Below are 17129 nucleotides of genomic sequence, written 5' to 3'. Positions count from 1 at the left end.
TTGCATCGTACCTAAGAGAAAAAAGGTGACCTGTATTTCCTTTGGACCAGGTTTAAGTGAGAATATAATATGTGAGAATGGATGAGTTGAAGAAAAATTCCACGTTTCTGTGTGTGCACGGAGAGATACAGATCTGGCCACATACATGGTGACAAACAAGGTACTATTAAAGTCCCTCTATGTGCCAGAGAAAGCCGGCCTGCCCTGGCCCTGAGAAGCTACCACGGAAAACCAGATGCAGTCCACAGCAGAGTCCTGGACGAGGCAAGGTGGCACACAACACTGTCTCAAGTACACTTATTAGGAAAAAAAAAAAACCAACACAGATTCAGCAACACCTGCAACTCGGGACATGAAGGCTTGTTCTGGTTGCCATGCCTCGAGCGCAGTGCGGCAGAAGACGGGCGCTCACAGGGGGCTGGAGGGCAGCAGGCGCCCGAGCCGAGGAGCAGCAGGGGAGGCGATGGGTAGCGCACGGCCCCATCTCCCCTCTCTGCCCCACACAGCAATTCCCACGAAATCCTGGCTGGTGTCAGCCAGGACAGAAGTTACTGCAGGACTACCGACACCCAGAGCGGCCTGGCAGTGCAAGGGGACCAAACCTTCTTCCTGCAAACTGACAGTTAACGTGCTCGAAAATCCCTTATCTCATGCTTCTCTGACTCTGATACGTTGCTCTGGCTTGCAAAAACTGCAACACTTGTTTTATTTCCTTTTTCTTTTTTCTTTTTTTTTTTGCTTAAGTAACTGATTTTAGTACTTACAGAATGCATCACCTTCTGACACACTTTTTCTCACAGTGCACTCCCAAGAAAGGAAGCTTGACCCAAAGGGGTTGGGAGGACCCGAGAACAAAAGCCACTTCTAGCAGCAGGTCTGACCTCAGGTTTGGAGAGGGGAAAGCAAGGCGCCAGCCCAGGCCCCCAAGCCCCCAGACCACCAGGAACTAGCTGGGGCTGCACTGGGATCCCCGCAGCCGCCGGCCAGGAGCTCTGCCCCGACACCTTTCCAGTCACAGACAATGCTGCGACAGGACAAAGGGACAGGAGTTACCGGAGGACGCGTGTGCCCCGACACTCGCCCCTGCTCCGGATGGCCCATGTGCCGCCAACGCGGCGAGGAGCCGAGCTGGAAGCCGCGGTGGGCGCCAGCCCCTCGCCATTCCCCAACTTGAAGCCCCGGGTACCCACCAAGCACGACACCTCCGCCCTCGCACGATGCTGCCACACAGGAGGGGCGCGGATACCGCACCCAGGACCCCGCACAGGGATGAGGAAGGGAGAGCGCAGCTGCGACACCCCAACGAGCCCCCCCTCTCCCTCCCGGGGCCGCGGGGCAGCCCTCCCGCAGCACTCACCCGGTCGTCTGCCCTGCCCTGCCCGCTCGCATCGCGGCGTGAGCTCTGGGCTGCCCCGCTGCGGCAGCCGCGAAAGCGAAACCGCCGCGCTGCGGGGAAGCGACTCTTCCAGGAAAGCACGTGGGGCCGGCACTGTGGGGCCGGCACCGCGGCTCCACCCCAGGCCCGGCCCCGGCGACGCGCGGCTCTCGGCACAGCCCTCACGGCCGGACCGCGGCCGCGCTCTCCTCGCCGCCCGGCGGCGTCGGGCCGCCATTTTGTGGCGGGGTTGGTGGCGAGGCGCGGAGCCGCAGGCTCACCGGCAGCCACCCTGTGGTGGAGGCAGTGGGAAAGAGGGCTGGCTGCCTCGGGCTCCTTCCCTCAGCAGTGGAGCGCCTGCTCCCCACACAGGGTGACTGTTTTGGCTCGGCCCTCGCACCCCATGTCCCCAGCTGGCAGCCCCCAGCCAAAAAAAAAAAAAAAAAAGGTGCCTTTTCAGCCATTTCTTTTTGATTAGTGCTTGTCGCTCTACTCTATGGGGGTACTCTGCTCTGTGGGGGTTGGTCTGTTCTCCCACATGCCTGGTGACAGAATGAGGGGGAATGGGCTAAAGTTGCGCCAGGGGAGGTTTAGGTTGGATATTAGGAAGAACTTCTTTACTGAAAGGGTTGTTAGGCATTGGAATCGGCTGCCCACGGAAGTGGTTGAGTCACCATCCCTGGAGGCCTTTAAAAGACGTTTAGATTTAGAGCTTAGTGATACGGTTTAGTGGAAGACTTGTTAGTATTAGGTCAGAGGTTGGACTAGATGATCTTGGAGGTCTCTTCCAACCTAGACGATTCTGTGATTCTGTCATTTTAATGGGTTGTCATTCAAGAAGAGCAGATGGCTCCAGCTTGTCAGGATTTTTTTCCCCATGGTCATGGAGAATGGGAAAACATCACCTCTGGAAAGCTTTCCAGCAGGAGGGAGCACGGACTACCAGCCTTTTGGCCAGTACCAAACCTGCCGGCAGAGACAGTGGGCCTGGTGGAGGAAGGTGGAAAGTTGCCACCTCTACTGGTGACACACTGAAAACTCAATAACCAAAGTTATTAAGCAGGTATTCTTTATTACAGCACCAGCTGTGTGGCAGATCGCTCCGCCGAACACAGGGTTATTGGCAGTGTGCTTATGTCAATGGCATATATACATATTCATTTCATTTCATTTTGTGTCTCTTGCATGTTCATTAGGTCTCCGCAGACTCATTAACATAGGTTCCCACCCCTGTTTGTATATGCGAAGAGTCCTTGGGTAGTCATCCGGCATACTATGGTGGTCTTTTGACGAAGGTCAGAAATCTTCCTCGCTGCTAAACTTCTGACCCTTCCTTTCTCTGACAGACTTCAACAGTCCAATCCAGTTCTTGCTGGTTCTATTACCTGTGTGCATGCAGCCTTTCCCTACCTTGTCTTTAGGGTCATCCTGACAGCATACTCCCTGTCTCAGTCCTGTCCTTGTGGTTGATATACAACAAACAGCTGTATTAGCTAAAACCTGCAAAATCAACATCCTTTACCTTGTTCCCTATCTCACTGGGGAACCTTCAAGGCCACCATTTGCCACACCACAGCGTCACACCTTTCACATCACTCGGTTCCTGTTGTGGACACAGCTGTCTGAGGCCCAATGCTCCATCTGATCTTGGAGTAAGATAACGATAGAACAAGGGAGAATGGTTTTAAACTATGAGAGGGGAGGTTTAGATTAGATGTTAGGAGGAAATTCTTCACTCAGAGGGTGGTGAGGCACTGGCACAGGCTGCCCAGAGAAGCTGTGGATGCCCCATCCCTGGAGGTGTTCAAGGCCAGGTTGGACGAGGCCCTGGGCAACCTGATCTAGTGGGTGGCATCCCTGCCTATGGCAGGGGGTTGGAACTGGGTGGTCATTAAGGTCCCTTCCAACCCAAGCTGTTCTATGATTTTAGGATAACCTCCTTTGGGTGCCATGGACCAAACTATAAAATTGGTACATGGAAGATGTCCTGGCCTCCTTTTCCACACCAGGCTGGAACAAGAGAATGTCATCCTCTGCCTTTGTTAATATGATCATTACATTCTTATATTTGTCATTTGAGCTGTCTTCCAAATAATGAGATGAGTTTTAAAGAAAAGAAACATGAATCGATACAGGAAAATAACTGAGCCACCTCAGATTAATCATTGTATTGCAGTAGAAAGAAACAGGAACCTGCTGTCTGAATAGATACTTATACTTTCTCTTATAATCTCTTTGGCTTCCTTACCATTTTTATTACTTTTGTTAAGTTTGCTTGGCCAGTACGCCCACAACATGAACATGATTTGCCCAGAGCTCTACACCATGTTTTGGACTCTAAAGAATGTAGCCAGGACATGAGATCTCTTATTAAACTGCTCTCCAAATTCACATTCCACTGTCTTCAGCTATACCACTGTAATATCACTGCTTCTGAGCTTACTTACAGTTTGGTAACGTCATGCGAATGGCTGAAGTATGCCAAAATCATGAACTCTTTGGCTCATGGTTGAGCCAAAAAACAAAAACAACAACAAAAAAAAACAACCCACCCACCCACCCAAAAAAAAAAACAACACAGAATCAGCACAAAAGGTGCTAGGTTTCCAAAATGTAACAAGAGAGATACCAAACGATTGGTAAAGCCTGTTTCTGCTGGCTTCTCTGAGTGCTACCCCAGTGCCAATGGCCTTTAAGAATTCAACCCTTACTTGTAAGCTCCTTAGGATCTCCTTTAAAGATCCTGAAACAGTAGCATGTGTGGAGGTGCAGACTTCAAGATCTTTGCTTAGTGGATATACAATTGCACAGAAACTGGAGCATTTCTCGAGAAAAGAAAAAAAATCAGCAGAAGCTGATTTAAGTCAGCTTGTCTTTTAATCATTTCACATGCAATCGCTGTTTGTACACAATTTCCTACACTCCTTCAAGAAGAGACCAGTTCTAAAATCCTTTCTGAAGAAAGTCAAGCAGCAAATGATTTGGGAAGCTAAAGTCAAGTTGTACAATTAGGTATCCCTAAAAAAGGGGGGAGAAAAAAGTATTATATAAGTATTACAGATATTAGTATTATGTTATTACTACCACACTCCCAGGAAGGGTTAAAGAGCCAGGTATTTCTGAACTCTGCTTACCTTTCTTGTGATGATCTCAGGATTTCTGATCTCAAATAAATGAAGCCCTTTGCTGTTCATCAGTGAGGTCAAAGCTGGTTCAATCCCTATGGAATCAGTAAAACCATCCAGCTATGGTTACAGCTCTCCTGGCTTGCTGCTCATCATGTACTGTGACCTTGTCTGCCTGTTGCCAAAAGTTAATTGTGCCCCAACGCCCCATGACCTTCAGCCTGATGGAAAACTTATTTTCCTATATCCCAGCCATTTACAAAGGCGAAACTTTTCCTATTTCCCACGTGAATGTAACAGAAACTTGCACCATTTATGTGAAATGTTCCTCAAGCACCCCAGGCTGTGAGGATTATCAATGTACTTCTTCAGTACACGGGTTTAGAAGATCTGATGATAGATGCTTTACAAAGTATGTTGGCACTTCCTTGAAGGGAAAACTCACTTGAAATCACTTCTGGGATCCCGACAACTGAGATCATTTTCTGCAGGAAGTTTCTTATGGACTGATCATCCTGAAAGTCATACAATTGATAAAATAATTTTCAAGTTGTAGTTTAGCAACAAATGGCCTAAAGAATACTTGCTTAGGACTTACCTCACTTAGATCAGCTGTGCATTTAAAGACTTTAAACTCTGTCCTGAAGGGGAGGAAAAAAAGGGCGAAAAAAGGTCAAGAAGAGCTGCAGAAATGTTTTTGTGCTGCTTTCAGACATGGACTAAAAGGAGCAATGGAACACTCAGGAAACCTCAGTACTGACCTGGAATCCGAAGGGCGCAAAATGAGTTTCTTTTCTGCATAGACAGCTTGTATAGTGACCGTGATTTCCTGCACAAAGATGAACAGTGACGCTTAGATGTAGCTCCGCTTGCCTTACAGCTGAGAGGTCTTATCTGGAAATTCTGGTTTACTTGCTATAAGCCAGAGTTTAACATCCTTCTGGCTTCACCTCCAGATATTATTACCTGGGGAGGTCTATGTTTTCCTTCTCCATTTGTATGCCACAACTCCCCAAAAAGAGTCTGGTCTACCCTGAGACAGTGATTTGCTTTTGTGCAGCATTTAGTGCCCATACCAGCCCATAATTACAAGGCTGCACAAGCATACTGTCTTATTGTCGTGTTACAATTACAGCAAGGGTGTTGGCATTTTTTTGCTACCTCCTTATATTCAGTATAAAGCACTTTGGGGTAAAACAGTGTAACCAGAAACTTTCACACAGGCACACAGAGGAAAAGCTTTGCATTCTTCACAGTTGTATTTTCTCTTTCAGAGGCAACCATCCTCTAGGCAGGGGCTAGAGCTAGATTTGGGAAACTAGGAGATTTCAGAATAAATACATTCCCACGGTGCTTTCGTTCTCTCCTAAAATACTGCAGTTAAAGGAGTTTTGCCTTGTCCGATGTGGTGTTTAATAGGGACTCACCAGGGCTTTGTGTTGCTGCTCTTACCACCTTGCATACCAACAGTGGGCTGGTGTAATAGAGACATTGAGCCAACAGGGTCACTATCATCATTCCCAGCCCCAAATGTCACAGGAAGAGACTGTTGTGCTGAAAGAAATTGATACGCCTTCTCCGCTTCCCATGGGTTAGCCACCACCCCCTTTCCAAAATGTTCCTAGTTGCTACTGTCCCCGAGCACCCAGAGTGGTACAGACTCAGGACAGAGCTTTTCCAAAGGTCTTCACAGTCAGGAGAAGCAAGGACAGACCTTCTCCATGTACAGAACCATTAGGGACTCTTCTCCTGGGGGAAAGATGTTGATCTCCACTGCTACCAAGGACTTCACAACTGTCCCTTCAGGCTGGAGAGAGATTTCGGGATGGGTGAGGCTCCACACCTTGGCCACAGAATCATTATAGGAGGTGCCTTGAAAAATCTGGTCAAACAAAGAGCAAGAGAAGAGTAAGGTTTTTGCCATGCTGCTTCCCAATTTCATAAAACCTTGCCACACATCTACATCCGCTTTATAGTTCCCAACTCCTCCTCCACTTGTTCTAAGCCCAACGGCTGAGATGGGTTTCAGTGAAGCTGTGTCAACATGGAGGGTGGAGAAATCCTCAAAAAGCACAACAACTTCTCCTTCAACCCCTCGTTTCACCATCAGCCAAGACTCTTAAGTTGTTGAGGGAAGGACATGAGATATTACAGTTTAAATGAATCAATTTAAAAAGTTCTTTGTTTGACAAAATGCTCTGAATAGAATCAAAAGTTACCAACTGCACCGCCTTCTGCTGCACTTCAGTGTCTTCAATTTCAAACAGCTCCTTCAGAAACAAACCAGAAACAGGTTGTAAAAAAAGATGTAAGAGGAGGTTATGGTTAGCCCCAGTCCAGCCTGGATGGGGCAGAGCATGGATGTGTGGATAGCAGCATGTCCAGAGGGATGGTTTCTCCTGAATTCACCCCCTTTCTACCTCAGTACTCCTATGTAAATTCATGTCCCTTTACAACTCAGAAAAGAAGTTTTCTATCAGCCGATGTTATCACTCTAGGGGATAGCACTGCCTGGTAGCATGTACTTGCTAAGAAGGTACCTGTTTCTGATCAGGTTCACGTGTAGTGACTGGCTGTGGATTTCAATCTACAGAAATCAGCATTCACCAAAAACCAAAGTTTAGAGAATTTTTACTCTCCCCCCAAAATACAGTGCTATGTGATGGTAAGGAGGGAACCACCCCTGAAAGTCACCTGCAACTTCTTCCCACTGATGGTCATCACCAGGCGTTCATCTAAGAAAGCTGCCGAAGCCAGAGAGTTGAGGATGTGTTCAGACAGCCAGAAGTAGAGCATTCGGGATTCGGTGAGCAGTGATGGGGAGTAAACGGAGTCACTGAAGACATCAGAGTAGTTCTTGTACATGACAAGGCCCTTTAAAAGAAAGCAAGGACATGTGGCAGGGAAACATGACCTGTCAACACCTTCATCTTCCACTAGTCATCGCAAGGTGAAGGGCTGGCTGGCTGGACTCAGAGCAGGGAACGAGCTGCTTGGCTGGCTGCAAGGCTGCGATCAGCCCATGCTGCAGACACCCTTGGGTGCAGCACAGAAGCACTGCCTGCAGTGAGGAGCCAGCCCCTCCCAGCCCTGCCGCTAACACCACGAGCAGAAAACCTCTTGTCTCTGAGCCTGGGTTACTTTACCTTGTGATGTGATTCTAGGTAATTTGCTTTTATTAAAGGATCTGATGCAAGGGAGATATCAAGTCCGATATCCTCATCCCGAACAAAATTTGCTGCCAGAATAAAACACAAAAAGCTCACATTGGAAATATCACTTTAAGCAGAACTTGCAGCATTTTCTTTTAGGGCTTGCTGCAGAAGGTGACTGGGGAGTTACAAGAGGAACGTGCACAAGGATGGGACGGGGGGGTCCCACTCCTCTGACTGCTAGTGCTGATCCTTCCACTGCTCACTGTGGTTTACTTTCTCCACTGGGACACAGAGATAGTTACTCAGTTTTACACTTTGCTGCTTTTCCGTGACATTTGGGACTGGGAACTGTCAAAAAATCTTCCGCAGGTCGATAAAGGTGCTGCAATATCTCAGCCCTAGTTTCCAAAGCATGCTCCTGTTCTAACTAACATCACTCCTGCAGCTATCCTGCATCTCTCATCATTAAATAATGAAGGAGAAATACGTTAGGAACTGAAACGTCTTTGAACCAGTGCAATCACCCTTAACATCAACCTGGTGTAGAAAATCATAGCATAAGATCGCCAAGGTTTATTTTGCTGTTGTCTGGGAGCTTGGCATCCCATACAGACTTTTCAATAGATTTTTTTGGTGGATGTGGTTACATCCACCCTGCTGGGGCTCGAACGTTAAGAGCTATATGTAAAGAAAGCAAGCAGAAAAACAAGGATAGTTACCTGCTAGGTCATGTACAAAATTGGCCAGCACCTGGGCAAGAAAATTGATCTCTTTGCACACCTACAAGAGGAAAGAAAAGAAAAAATGAAGGGGAAGCTGGATTTGGGGTTGAGCAATGTCTGTAGGCATGACCCACAGTCTCCTGAGTGACAATGTCATATTGGCACAACCCCACTCTTTTCACTTGGTGGCAGTGGAGTTCAAACCTGCTCCCTGCAATCCACTCCCCTGGAAGGGGGGCCTGAAGGGCTCACAGGGGTGCGGACAAAGCCCCATGGTGGTGTAGGCAGGTGTTGCTGAGCCTGTCCTTCCTCCACGTGCACCAGCACAACCTGAGCCTCTGAGTCACACTTGTAGCAGAGGAGGGTTTGGGCTGGGAGGTAATCAGAGCCCACTGTGGGATGGGGACACGGCCACCTCCAGTGGCACCTTGGCCAGGAGGGGCTCTCTGGGCAGCCGAGGCAGAGCTGGACATCGCAGTGAGGTCTGGGGGCTGGCAGTCAGGGTCCGGCACCGTCAGCACAGCCTTTTTTTCTTTTTTTATTTGTCATTAAGTGCGTTGCTATTATCCTGCAGGCATATATGAAGAGAGGAACATACAGCACAAGCCAACCTTTCCTCCATATTACCTCTCTCTTAAGAACAAACTTCAGAGTGAAGGAGATGAAATCTGTGAAGAGCTGCTTCAACCAGCCTGGCCTGCAGGAGACAGGGAGCGTGGTCAGGGAGAGCCAGCGGTCCCGCAGCGGGACCAGTGGCTGAGCACGTGAGTCCCTGTTCTGGAGGGGACCAGACTCACTCCTTGTCTCCTTGGAGGTGAAGTGTCAGTTTGTGGAACGACAGGTAGCAGTCTGAAGCATCAGCAGCCACCTGCTCCTCCTGGCACACTGCACAGGATAAGGACAAAGAAAAGAAGTAGCTGACTTACTCCTGAGACAGAGAGGAGTACACTTAGCAGACACCGCTGACCTGGAGCTGCAGGAGGACTGTCAGAGCTCCCTCCACCTCCTGGTGGAGGTTTCCAAAAGATCTGGGACCCTGCAGAGTAGGGGCAGGTGGGGGGAATTTGCATGCAGAGGGAGGCTTCTGCTCTCAGCTGCCAGAGTCCAGCACAGCTTCGCCAAGTCCTACAGTCGGGGACTTGGTTGTGTCCTAACATCCCTCAGCAGAACCCGGACAGTTGCATGCCGCCCACAACCCAGAGCGGGGAGCAGGTTAAGTCATATTGCAAAAAGTTTGGAAATTGCAATATACTGCAATATACGTGGCTTCATGCTGCTTTCCCCAGGAGCTTACCAGAGACAGGAAATGCATTTCGATACACGTGTAGTAATCCAAATCCCTCTCGCTCCTTATGGGAGGTGGAGGAGTATGGATTGCCCGTTCCCTTTTGGTGGAAGCCCTGTACTGTCAACCTTCCCAAAGCCAACACTTCATTTCCCTGAGCACTCCTTGGGCCTGACCTAGGGAGAGCTGAAAAAGCGGACTGTACAGATGTGCAAGGCTCCTGCAACAAAGCCATAATTTGGCAAACTCATTTGAAACATCCCAGTGGTTTTTTTTCGAGTCATCCCGAACTGCAGGAGATGAACAGCTGATCCTGAAGACACTCCAGAAGGCCAGGCAGTTCTTCACTTTCTGCTGGTGCAGCCCAGCATTACCTTGCTGAAATGGTTTGTACCAGCTCCCTCCTCTTGGGCTGTTAAGATTACGAGCTCTTTGAGGGCCACATTGTCTCCAGCCCGGTGTGCAGGGAGGCAGAGGCAGGTGCCACCTGGTCCCCACCGAGGTGCATGGAGCCAGCCCCTGCTTGCCCCTCCCAGCCCCGGCTGCGGCTTGGGTGGAAACAACTGTGCAAAGGTCCCTATGGCTCGTGGTCCCCAGCTGTTACTTACTCAATTTAATGTTTATCTGGAGGTCGATGGAAGACTCAATTTCAAAATCAACTGAATGAGAAAGCTGTAGACTGTAAGGGCAGAAGAGAGGAGATTTATCAACGGCACACACACGTGGGAGCAGCTTTCCTGACTGCACTCTAGCCACAGAGCAGGTTTCTTTCGTAGCACCTTCTACATCATTCCTTGTACTGTGGTGTGCAAAACCCTGGCATGCAGCAGCCCACCTCAAATAATCTGGCTTTAAACCATTGTAAGCCACCACTTAAGAGAATGGGAGCATTAAGGCCATGTGTACTGCACACAGATGACATTTACAGAGCAACGATGGGGAGGGAAAAAGCCAGCTTGTACATTTTAGCCCTTTCATCTCATGCAAGAGGCAATGGTGGGGACAGAAAGGCAAAAAGTGACACAAGAAAAAGAGCGATGGGGGTAAGCAGCACTGCTGGCATATAAAATACTGCCTTGCTCAGGCTCCCTTTGCGAGGGAGCCAGAGGAGCACGGCCCCTCTACCTTCACCCATGCTGTGGGCTGACTCTGCCTGGGCAGTGGCAGGATCCAGGGCTGTGGTGCTCAGCCCCCGGGTACTTACAACCAGGCCCCAGCGTAGCCGTAGGTCAGGGTGCCCTTGAAGAAGGCCGTCACATTTTTAATGGCAATGTCAATGGCATCGTTTTCCTTGAGCTCCACCTCACTCTGCTCTATGGACAAATCATTGACCTGGATGCTAAAAATGAAAAAAAAAAAGAAAAAAAAAAGGAAAAAAAAAAAGAAACAAAAAAAAGGAGTTTGTGCCCTGTGGGCACTTTCTATGACTGGGTGCAACAGGTTTGCTCCTGAGGTTTTTGTGGGATTTGTGCCAGCTCTGGGGAGCACCAGGGAGCTCTGGAAGAGCAAAGGGGTTGCACACAGCTGCAAGGCTGCGTTCACTCAGCCTTGGTGCACGGCTCCTCCCCTGCTACACACTTCCATACACATGTAGGGATCGCTTGAATGCTTGAAGCTGGAAACACACAGCAATGTGCTTCGTAAAAACCTCTGTTTTATTGCAGTGCTCTATTTCAGCAGCAGTCAAATCTACCCCATGTTTGCATCATTGCATTTGTCATTTCCAAATAACCCCCGTTAGTAACACTGTGAAACCCAGCTGTCCTTGCCACAAAGCAAGTCCACTCTACACTGTGCAGATGGGTGTTTCAGCACAGGACGAGCCCTTGGCACCATCTATCGACAACAGCCCTGAGAGCTGGACAGCCCCTTCCAGCCCAGGGACAGCACTCCCTGTCCTGGTTTTCAGAGACCTGCTCTTCTGTGGCTCCTCGCTGTCTTCCCAGGGAGCTGGAAAAGCTCTTAAACAGCGCATGAACAGCCTAAACCTTCACATGCAAATGACTTGTCTGAAAGGCACAGATAAGAAAGTGCATCTCTGTCTTTGCTTTCTCAAACAATTACTGGACCAAAGCTCCCTTCCCAGGCCAATGTTCCCTGCCCTCCGCCAGCCCGCGGCGCCCCAGCCCAGAGGCGCAGCGATACTCACTTGCTTAGCCCGTAAGCCACCTTGCCGAGGAGCCGCACGGACCTTTCCCCCGTGATGTTTGGGAACTTGGCATTTCTGAACGCTGCTTGAATGACCTGTGCTGTTTCCTGGTTCACTGTTGGTGAAAGAAAACAGCAAAGATAGCAAAGTGCAGCCTCTTCTAGCTGCAAAATCAGGTCTGCACCTGCGATTAAAGCACACGCCACATCTGTACCAGCACAGCAGATGTTGGCAAGGTCAAAGCTGTTCTTCTCTTTGCACAGCACAAGCCGTTGACTTTGCCCTTGTGCTTTGCTCTGTTGCTGCTTGCAGAGATTACAGTCAGCTGCTGGGGCTCCAAGGAAAAGCTTCTGAGACTGAACTTTTTGTACCCATTTTCCTAAAACTATCCAGCCTGTACCAGCCTCAGGCACATATCTTAGGCAGGGGACAAGTTTTGGGCAGGAATTTTTCCTTCCAGAAATACCCGCTCTTATGCATGTACCATCATCAGAGAGGATGGGATAGAGCTGTGCCCACCTTTGGCAGAAGTACTAATTCTTCCCCCACCCACAAAGCCCCCAAACCCTTGAAAAAACAGAAACAACCAATAAACAGAGGGGGGGAAAAAAAGAAGAAATTAAAAAAAAAAGCAGTAGAGAAACCCCTCACTTCTCCCCTTCTGTAGACTGATCCCCAAGAGGCAAGATTCCCGTGAGGCAAAAAGTCCACCACTGGTTTGCTCCAGATCTTCCGTGCCACCAGGCTGTGGTACCATCCGTACCATCCAGGTGCCTGTGGTTTAACGTGCTCCCAGGCAGGTAACACCACACCTTGCCAGAAGAGCAGTTTCCCTGAGAGTCAGGGAAGCGAGGAGTCCCCTCACCTGGCTGATCTGCCATCACTAACTTCTCCTGATGGAGGGGGGAAAAACGCAGTCCCGCACAGCGGGCACTTACACAGCAATGCCGCGGGCTTGGTCATTCTGCAGACGATCCCCGTGACTCTGTAAGGGACTGGCCCAAACTCGCAGGCTGCTGCTGAATGGACGAGCACTAGCAAGATCCCGACGGTCCCCAGCCTCATCCTGCCAGCCCAGAGCATCCTCAGACGGAGCAGAGAGCGCTGAGAAGTGACTGATTCTTGGCCGGCCAAGGCTGCTTTCATACCTCCAAGCGGAGCTTGTTCAAAGCAGGACATGACCTGCTTCCTCCAGTTATCAAAACCTCATCACACATTTCCTCATCTTCCTATAGTTTCCTTAGCCCCCGTCAAGTCGCACGTTGCCTTCCTCCTGCAGCTGGCGCTTGGGCTGCAGGACGTGGCTCTCCTGCCAAGACGGCATAACTCAGGGGACGCTGCACGGAGGTGGTGGAGAAAGCTGGGTACAGAGCTGGAGTGGGATACAGGCGAGGGAGCAGCCTCACACTCTGCCTCCAGCCAGTTCATCGTTTGCTCTTTGCACAGAAGTATTCCACATTTTGTATTCCTGCAGCAACTTCTCAGCAAAGTGCTCTTTGAAAGCCACCAGCCTGCGCTATCAGCCACCCCCCCACACACCCCGCGATTTTAGGCACACAGTGGGAAAATCGAGGCGTGCTGTGCCGGGGCTGCTGCTGTGAGACCACATCCCTGCAGAGCTCCGCGAGCACAGGGCTGGGAGGCTTTCTGCCCCTCAGATGGATGTGTGGACTGCCTCTAGTTTGCTGCCTTCCAGCTAAGGATGAGCCCATTGTCATGCACCTAGCCCCTCCACTGCTATTTAGGAAACTTTAGAAACCCAAATTCAAACCTGCTCCTGGTGCATACCCACCCTGCACACCACTGACTCCGAACCTTGTTGCGGTGCTGGGGCCAACCACAAAATGAGATCCAGGGCCATAAAAGAAAAGAGCCTGGTTATTTCCCCAGTAAGACTCCCACAAACAAGTTCCCCCACGGGACCTTTCGCAAGGGGAAGGCGAGACCTTAGCGACGATGGGAGCAGTCAGCCCCCTTGGGTGAGGCAAGGTACCGGCCTCCCTCCTCTCCCTGGCAGACACCTCATCCTCCCTGCAGCGGGTGAGCACGTTTCCTTCAGGGAGCCCTGCTGTCCAGCGGCCCCCGCCCTGCCACTTTGTTTTCTTCCTGAGTTGACAAAGTGAACGGCCGTGGGTACCCTGCCGGAGGCACTCGCGGTCACCAACCAGACCAGAAGCAACGCGGCCTGGGACAGGCTCCCCACTGTGAGCCGGTGCTGCGATATAGACAGGCAACCGAATGCTAGCAGCGTACGTAAAGGCAGCAGCACGCAGCACGTACCAAAGGCATCTGGCAGCAGCAGTCCTGTGTCACAGCCCGGAGCCCTCATCTCAGCCCCCACAGCATCCTCGCTGCTGTCTTTACAGGGAAGCTGCAACAGGCACGGACCCATTGCAAGGTGAGCTCCTGTGCTCATGCGTCATTTCGATTCAAAAGGCGCTCCTCTTGCTGTGGCTCTGGCTTCTGTCCTTCAGCTCACGGCCTCCACCAGCCTCCCCAGCAGCCCTGGGGGACACCAGGACAGCAGCCAAGGCTGGCACAGGGGGGTCCTCCAGCCACACCGCAGGAGAGGGAGCCCATGGCACAGCGTGGGAACTCCTTCAAGCATCAAGACACTTAAATCAGCTGTCAGAGGTGATTGCTGCTGCTGCTGGGTGTGACGGCAGCACATTGTCTGCACCCTTAGCTGAGCTTTTGGCGGGGGAAGGCCCTGCTCCAGGCTTATAGCAGGACATGTGCAGTCAGTCACCATAAGTGAGAGCAGAGCAGCACCCAGGAGTTTACAGCCATCCCTCCACCCAGGGCAGGAACCGCTACCAGCATAAAGGAACAGGAAAAAGCAGGCGTTTTGGTACAGGGGCTGCTGCCCAAGGTCTATAAGGGCAGAAGAGTGAGGAGCCAGACCCAAGATGCTGGTCCTGGTAACTGAGGCATTTGCAACCTCCTTAACCTCCTGTGGGGAGGACAGGCGAGGACAGGGGACTGCTGGGCATTGACCTCCAGCAGGAACGGAAAAGCCAATTTCCACCTACAATAGTACAAGCATGCTGAGCGTGGCGGTGCCGTGAGCATCACTGCCCGGGAGTAACCAGAGCAGAGGCCAGTACGGGGGGAACAGAACAGCCTGCCTGCCCTCTACACAAGGCCAAGCTGTGCTAGCATGAGGCAGGGCAGGTTTAAAAATCTGAAGAAAGGTTAAACTCCCAAGCTGCTGTCATAGTGCTTGCAAAGGGAATGGGGGAAGATGTTTTGATAAGTATTTGCTGCCTAAGGTTTTCTCTGGAAGCTGTGCACATACTGTGCACTCACCACCTGGCTGGGGGCTGTACACTGGGGTTGTTTTTCCCCCCCGCAATATCCAGAGGTTTGTGGTGGTGCCATTAATCTTTACACTGCATTGACCTGAATGCTCAGTGTTACCCTGCAGCTGCTTCCTGAGATAGCCTTCCAGGTAGCCTGGCCATGCTCTGCTCTGTCAGCAAGACGGGTTCCAGCACCACCTCCAGGACTCGTGCAGCAGCTCAGCCCCAGGATGGCCCGAGGGAAAGCACAAGCCCAGCTGCTCCCGTCTGATACAGATCCAGCACTGAGTAGGTAAAGGACAAACAAGTGTCCGGCACCAGCCCTTGGAGACTGCAGTTGCACATCTTTTGCATTATCCAGGGTTGTGGTCAGTCCCCAGCAGCAGGAGTCTTTGGTTGGAGAGATTCATCTTCAAAAATAAATTGAGTCAGAAATTGTTACCACAACAGGCTTGAACATTACGCAGGAAATAAAACCACAAGCCCATTTGTGAATTGTCAGATAAACCACCACCTGGGAGGCAAACAACCTTTAATACTTTCTGAACAATGAAGTCTTGCATGTTTTCCATGAAATCGTGCCAAAGTCCACCCACCTTTTTCCTGCCAGCACCACCCATAAAGATCTCCATAAAACAAACGCTGGCACCCAGGTAGCCTGGGCTGAGGACAGCTGGGTTGAAGGTTGCAAGAGCAGCCAGCTGTCTCTCAGCACTGACTCTGCCCTGCCAAACCTAGGCTGAAAAAGGCATCAAATACAAGTTTCAGTGCTAACATAAGAAATCTGGGTGGTTTCTCTGCAACACATGTCAAGAAGCAATCACAAGACATGCCTAGAAGCATCATTCTCCAGCATTTGCTCAATCCTCCCTGGCAGGCAGAGCATCAGCTCACCTCAAGCCCCTCACTGCGTTTGTAAGCCTGGCTATGGACCAGGCTTATTTTATACAACATTTAATACTCAGACATACTAGCAAACATTGCAAAAGCTCTCTGTAAACCAGAGAGGCTGGGATGAGGTGATGAGGTGCAGTCAGCATGTTTGTGACAGTGAGGAAATAGCCACAGGACGGCCTCCAGCTGGCCCAAGAGCTCTAAGCTCCAGCTCCTCCTTTGGACACGGCTCTGCAAATCCCACCGTCCTCAAACAGCCAGAGGTACATCACTGGGCAAAAAACAAGGGGAGGTTGTAACACTCTCCTGGGCAACTGCACCACCATTGGGATGTCTCCATCTGCTGCAGACACACAGGTGACATTCCTCTTTGTCTCCAGAGCCATCACACTCCTGGCTTTGCCGCTGAGCACCAGGGAAGCTGGTTTTATTCTGCTGCTCACTTTGCCACCCTGTGGACAGTCACCACCTGCACAACCAGCCTGCTTTTGAGGAACTGCACAGCATGCCCACATCTGAACACGCACTGCAGTTGTGCTTGCAAGCACGAAGATGTAAAATAGCAGCAGGTTCACTCAGCTGGAAGCGTGAGCCAAGACAAACTCACTCTGCCTATCCAGCTTCCTAAACCCATATCCTTGAAGCTGCAGAAAGCAAATAGCCTCAAAAAGAAACATCAGCTCTTCTCATCCCAGCACAGGGTCACATTAATACTTAGTTCCCAGAAAACTTCTTAACTCTTAGACTTTTCAGCCTTATTCTGGAGGATACGATGTTCATCTTTGCCTAATTTCTAACTTCAATTTCCTCAGCTAATTTAAAGCTGGGGTTTGCTGTCTCACCCACAGCTGGCATACATAACCTCCTCCTTAATTAAGATGCACTAAATCCCTGAACCAACATAATGCATTGCAAAGACACCAGTCACCCACTGGACTCAACAGGTCAGACGCCAGACTTTGCAAATACCCACGGTACTACCTGCTTCAAGATGCCCGTGGCCTTTGTGCCAACAGCTTCCAACAAGCGAGCGAGCTATCCGAGGCACTAAGTACTAAAGGCTGCTGAACAGAGTTAGCTAAGGAGTTGACATTTCTGCAAGCATCTTTTTACTCTAACTCA

General features: G+C 50.3%; 2 protein-coding genes across 4 annotated transcripts in view; both read right to left on the bottom strand.

Annotated features, from left to right (window-relative positions):
- Nucleotides 1-1491, bottom strand: part of NLRC5 (NLR family CARD domain containing 5) — a 55240-nt gene extending 53749 nt beyond the window's left edge. For 2 of the 3 annotated variants that reach the window (XM_048068869.2, XM_048068873.2), the window contains exon 1: nt 1358-1491. The gene's annotated coding sequence lies outside the window, so the exon portion shown is untranslated. Of the gene's footprint in view, nt 1-1190; nt 1330-1357 lie in introns of those variants that run through there. The other variant, XM_048068871.2, reaches the window with a different exon arrangement.
- Nucleotides 1492-3944: 2453 nt separating this feature from the next.
- CETP (cholesteryl ester transfer protein) lies at nt 3945-17026 on the bottom strand. The gene is made up of 16 exons (XM_013176731.3): nt 12750-17026; nt 11812-11926; nt 10867-11001; nt 10271-10341; nt 9175-9262; nt 9005-9074; nt 8375-8435; nt 7647-7738; nt 7195-7374; nt 6720-6770; nt 6215-6382; nt 5262-5329; nt 5099-5141; nt 4946-5015; nt 4510-4595; nt 3945-4393 (listed from the first exon to the last, which is right to left on the bottom strand). The coding sequence occupies exons 1-16, from the start codon at nt 12988-12990 to the stop codon at nt 4319-4321; spliced, it is 1614 nt and encodes a 537-aa protein (XP_013032185.2). The 5' UTR covers nt 12991-17026; the 3' UTR covers nt 3945-4318.
- Nucleotides 17027-17129: the final 103 nt, after the last annotated feature.

This window comes from Anser cygnoides, chromosome 12 (assembly GCF_040182565.1).
Source record: "Anser cygnoides isolate HZ-2024a breed goose chromosome 12, Taihu_goose_T2T_genome, whole genome shotgun sequence".
Taxonomy (NCBI): domain Eukaryota; kingdom Metazoa; phylum Chordata; class Aves; order Anseriformes; family Anatidae; genus Anser; species Anser cygnoides.
This window is presented reverse-complemented; position numbering and strand designations above follow the sequence as displayed.

Excerpts from the sequence above, each read along its gene's own strand:
- CETP (XM_013176731.3), bottom strand. The coding sequence starts at position 12,990 with ATGTCCTGCTTTGAACAAGCTCCGCTTGGAGGTATGAAAGCAGCCTTG. Across the intron at positions 5,330-6,214 it reads TGGTTCTGTACATGGAGAAG|GAAATCACGGTCACTATACA; the intron begins GTCTGTCCTTGC and ends ATCTTTGTGCAG. Across the intron at positions 5,142-5,261 it reads TTGCGCCCTTCGGATTCCAG|GACAGAGTTTAAAGTCTTTA; the intron begins GTCAGTACTGAG and ends CCTCCCCTTCAG.